The 5,153-nt window shown below is 38.9% G+C and overlaps 1 protein-coding gene across 1 annotated transcript; it reads right to left on the bottom strand.

The window, feature by feature from the left end:
• Nucleotides 1-3,574: 3,574 nt before the first annotated feature.
• Nucleotides 3,575-4,428, bottom strand: LOC133801031 (uncharacterized). Its single transcript, XM_062239159.1, has 2 exons — nucleotides 4,221-4,428; nucleotides 3,575-3,838 (listed from the first exon to the last, which is right to left on the bottom strand). The coding sequence occupies exons 1-2, from the start codon at nucleotides 4,383-4,385 to the stop codon at nucleotides 3,707-3,709; spliced, it is 297 nt and encodes a 98-aa protein (XP_062095143.1). The 5' UTR covers nucleotides 4,386-4,428; the 3' UTR covers nucleotides 3,575-3,706.
• Between the last annotated feature and the right edge of the window lie 725 nt (nucleotides 4,429-5,153).

Raw genomic sequence — 5,153 nt, 5'->3', positions numbered from 1 at the left:
ATGGAACGCAGAACATCAAAAGAAATAATATCAGTAAGACCTCCATGTTGAGGCATGGTGTTATTGTTCTGTCTAATGTGTAACTTAAATGTAATAGCTATAAGTTTAACTTGGTCTCCTTAATATGTAGTAAGAACGAAGTCACATTAAGTTACCATGTACTTCACCTGTTTCCGAGGAATATGATGTGACATTAGATGAATATGTAGTAAAGATTCTTGTTTAAGCATTACGATTATCAAAATGTGTGAATGGAATGATCAAAGTGCTTGCCAAGATAAATCTCGCCAACCACTTGGGGGGCAGAGTATATAGAAAAAAAAGGGTCCTTAATGAGACCCTTATATCTTAAACGAGACCCTTATACCCTAAAAAAGACCTTATAAATAAACAAGAAGACCTGGCAAGACATCACTTGAGTTCACATGGACTAGCAACCATTATGAGCATCAAGGAGGTCAAAAGGTCCCACAAAAAAAAAGTGCTTCCTAATAAAGACAGAGGCTTCCACGAGAGGAAATGCCTCAGGAAGAGCACCCACCAATAAGCCTAGAGCGGCCACCAAGCCGTCTAGCCAAAAAGGGTCCTAAAAGGGACTCTTGCAAAAATAGTACTATGAATAATGACGAGAAGGACGCTTCTCACAAGAAATAATAAGCGCGCGCAAAAGTATATAAAAGGATAACTAGAACCCGAAGGGTCAACATATCCTTATAGAGACAATCAAGAGGCACCAAAGAGAGACCTATTGAACCCCTTCGTAAGGGCTCCAAAGGACCTCAAGCCTGATAAATAAAAAAATATATAAAAAAAAGAATCAATCGAACCCCATTTTGTGGGTTCAAAAGGACCCCAAACATAGAGGAACAAAAGCAAATAGTCACATATATATACAGAAAAAAAGAGTTGCGATAATGTCAGAGGACTAATAAAAGTTTCACTAAAAAAAATTAAATGATAAGCTTGAATGAACATACATCCAAATTGAATTAAAAGAAAAGATTGCAGAAGCAGAATCTCAGGGCCTCCTGCCACGGCGTGCAGGATTGCTCACCAAAGGAGGAGAAATTGAACTTAGGATTTTGCCTTCATACTCCGCAGAGGGCGTGCTCTATGGATTTGTACTCAATATCAGCCAAATTTTCCTCTAAGGAAGTGGCCCTCTCCTGCAACAATGCGATTTTGGCTTCTACTCCACTAAGATCGGCCTCTAGGCGAGCAACCTTGTCCTGCAGCATCACGGCCTTGGCGTTCACCCTCTTCTTCTTTTTTGATGATGAAGAGGCCTTCGCCAGGGCCTTCTCAAGCTTAAGCTTTGTGTCAGCAAGTTCCTTCTCGAGCCCCTGAACATTGACCATTAGACGGTCCCTCTCAGCATTCGACGAGGAGAGGTCCTACGCCGAGTCGGCAAAGCGTTGGGACACTGTATAAGTCTGCATAAGAAAAATAACAATAATGATGATAACCAAAAAAAAAAAAAGAGGTAAGGATAATGTAAGATGCATGAACTCACCCAAGTGGAAGAGCGTACAAGAGTCTCCCCAAGCTCCGACATGGAAAAATTCCCAAGACTTCTCCAATAAGTCTCAGGAAGCCCCTTGGCGACTCGGGTATACCACTGCCCATAAGAGCTCGCCATATGACCACCCACCCAAGGTGCTCCCTCTGAGTCAGGGGCGCCTAGCTGGGTAGGGACAGATGACTCGCTCACCGAAGGAGGAGGGGCGCAGGAATATCAGGAAAATGAGCCACCAATGAACTAGGATTGAGGGAAGCATGAGGGAGAGCATCGTAGTCCTTAGAAAAGGGACAGAAGAAGCCCCTCGACATGACCTATTGACCGTGGGAGTGAAAGGCCATGTCATGGTCAATAGGGGCCAAAGGAGGGCACCCCCTAGGAGACAGAGATGATCGGCGAGGTCGCCTGTGTTCTGGGGAAACATCCTCGGGCACCAACTCTGCATCGCCTCCATCAGAGTGATGCACAACTAGAGGCACCTTCTTCCTTCGCTCGAAAATGCACCACAATGCATCAGGATCTGAAACCATGGACAAGTTGTAGCGGTTCAGGTTTGCCACATTGAAGAGGCGAGCGGCCATTTTTAGGGTGGGGTCGGTATCGAGGTTTTTGTCCACTGGCGATGCCTCCAACCGGGAAATGTCAGGGTCATCGAAATCCTCTTCACAATCAACACAATTGCAAATATAAGCATAATTTTTGGAATAACCAATTCAAAGCAAAAGGACGACAAGTTTGAAGTACTTACTTGGGGACGAGCGAAAGCATTCATGTACGTAGAGGGGACCTTTTACGAAAAAAAGTCCTGCTTCCAGGACCCCGTGTTTGAAACAGAACCCTCTATGAGGGAAACCTGGGAGTTGGCCTTCCGTAAGAAATAAAAGCCTTTGGATTTGGGGGTTGGCATGAGGTTGTATATGAAGTGCACCTCCCGAGCCGTAGGAGCACGCTGGTTGAGCTCAATGAATGCCATGTATAGGCAACTTAAGGTCAGCCAGCTGTTTGGCGCCAGTTGGAGCGGAGCAAGGTCAAAATGATTAAGTATCACGACAAAAAATGGGTGCAGAGGAATGGTCCCACCCGTTTTCAAGATATTCTCGCTCATGGCCACGCACCCCTCAGGGGGATTATCGGCCATACAATAGGTATTGGAAGGAACAAACAACTTGTATTCCTTGCCAATGTGATATTTCATAGATAGCTCCAACAAACGATTCTCCGACACGTTGGATACAATGGAGGACACTAGTAAAGGACAAAAATCTTGCGCCTCGAAAGCATCCTATCGCCGTACTCTCTTTGCCATATCTGCAAAAGCAAAAGAAAAAGGTGAGGTAGAAATAGGGCACTTTACCCTCCATTTTTTCTTCCTAGCAAGGGTCTTCCACCAAGGCGCTGAGTGTGAGAGCGCTAAGCAAGGGTGGATCAAAAACAAGGGTTGAGGGGAACCCGGGATGACCCCATGACAATCATAAGGGGAAAACGGGGCAAGAGATTCAGGCGAGAGATTTCCCTCCACTACAAGAAAAAATGCTTTTAGTAACACCAAAAATGTGTTATCAAAACATACCATAACACTTTTTGATGTGTTAAGACCGACTATGTTATCCTAGGTCAGGGTACTTTACATAACACTTTATCATTGTTATACAAATGTGTTATGATACTATCAACGATAACACACTTTCTTTGTTATTTTAATAAATAGATAAGTGTTTAATTATATTATTTATAGTCGATTATATAACACATTTCAACACTTATAAATTTGTGTTATACTACACTTTAGTATAACACATTTTTGTGTTATATAATGAAGTTTGCATAACATAATTCTTTACTTATAAAAAGTGTTATTGTAATAGATATTATAACACATTTTTCGTATTATTTTAATATTTAGATAAGTTTAAATTCTCATTATATATTCATTTATATAACCTAATTTATTCTATTATATTTTTATTTTTTATTTATATAATTAAAATTAGCTTTCTAATATATACTAGCATCATCAAATGAACTTGATTTTCAAATAACAAAAAGTTAAAAGCATTCAACATTGTATTAACAATCCAAAAATTAGTTTAAAACATTCAACACTGTCATCAAATTATATTATAGCTCTCAGGAGACAAAGACCCGAAAACTTAAACCAATAAATCTTAAATCACATGGTAAAAAACATTATCGCATTATAGCATATAAAGTGCATCCTAATGACCAAATATCAGCTCTCTCATCGATATCTGCATTACTTGGACAATCCCACAACTCAGGAGCTCGAAAAGGTGCTGAGCAATGCTCAGATGCCCATTCCTACACAACAAGCAATGAGTCCACCATCAATACAAGTATGAAATATTTACTTTGGCATATTCTAACAATAGGAACTTTTAAATTGTACAAATTAAAAATTCAAACATCTTGTAATTTGATAAGTTTTTTAAATGAGGCTATCCAAACAGTAACTAAAAATGCAAAAACTTGATAGAAAACCTCAAAACATGAACACATGTCAAGTCTTCACAAATATGCCATTAATTAAAAAAATTCAATATTTTTTTATCTCTTAAGACTATGAAAAAATAAATTCGGACCTCATACAAATACCAAAGCATTGGATGAATGTCATTCATAGTAGGGTAACTGATGCATTACATGTGTGTGTGTGTTCGACTGGGGGAACAAAAAAAAACACCTGCAATTGTAGTGCCTCAGAACGAGATTGAATCTGCCTCCTTGCAGGCCGAGCACTGCCAAAATCCATCAATATGGCTAGTGGTGGTTGTCCTTTCCCATGAGTTATGAGGACATTACCAGGCTTGACATCATTATGAGCATATGGTGGATCTAAATTGTGCATGTGCTCGAGTCCTGCACAAAGCTGTTGAACAGAATTTCAGGTTCAACTATTTTACTATAAGTACACATCATTGTATCATATAGACGAGGAACTGAAACACAGGTGATAACATAACTCAATTTAAAAAGTCTAAAGAAACATATCTATCTACCTATCGAAATATATGAAGAACATCGGTGGTTGAGAATAACTCCTTTTTGGCTTTCATAGTGTTAGCATTGTCCAACAATGTTCCATCCAAATTAACTGGAAACAACAAATATGCTTCATGCTTCCAAGATCCTTCTTGTGTAGGCTGCCAACAAAAATATCTTAATGAATTATTCCGGATCAATTTTAGAATTTCTTTTTGCAGTTCCAACAGTGTTTAAAATACCTTTTTTAATCAAACATTCTGAAGTTAAAAATTGATATTGCTACTATAACCCACCAGATAATTGTTGCTAAAAAAAATAAGCATCTAATTCATTACATCCAGAAAGAAATATCAAGTATGCAGCCAGAAAAAACTGGTGCATACAGAATGGCATGCTTTACTAGACTATATGCAATAGAGACAAGAAATCTGATGAGAAGGAAAAAAGTTAGTTCATCTAATTCTCTTTAAAGACTTATTACAAATAGTTTCAGGGTTTAATCTAATATTTTGTATCCATTCATGATAAGCACCCAATTAATGAATAAACTACATTTATACAAAGCAAAAAGAAAAAGGAAAAAGACTCACAAAGAATCGCGTGTATATAAATGTCATATTTGGAAAGTAAG

Source organism: Humulus lupulus, chromosome 9 (assembly GCF_963169125.1).
Source record: "Humulus lupulus chromosome 9, drHumLupu1.1, whole genome shotgun sequence".
NCBI lineage: Eukaryota > Viridiplantae > Streptophyta > Magnoliopsida > Rosales > Cannabaceae > Humulus > Humulus lupulus.
This window is presented reverse-complemented; position numbering and strand designations above follow the sequence as displayed.

Excerpts from the sequence above, each read along its gene's own strand:
- LOC133801031 (XM_062239159.1), bottom strand. The coding sequence starts at position 4,385 with ATGCACAATTTAGATCCACCATATGCTCATAATGATGTCAAGCCTGGT. Across the intron at positions 3,839-4,220 it reads CTGAGGCACTACAATTGCAG|GAATGGGCATCTGAGCATTG; the intron begins GTGTTTTTTTTT and ends CTTGTTGTGTAG.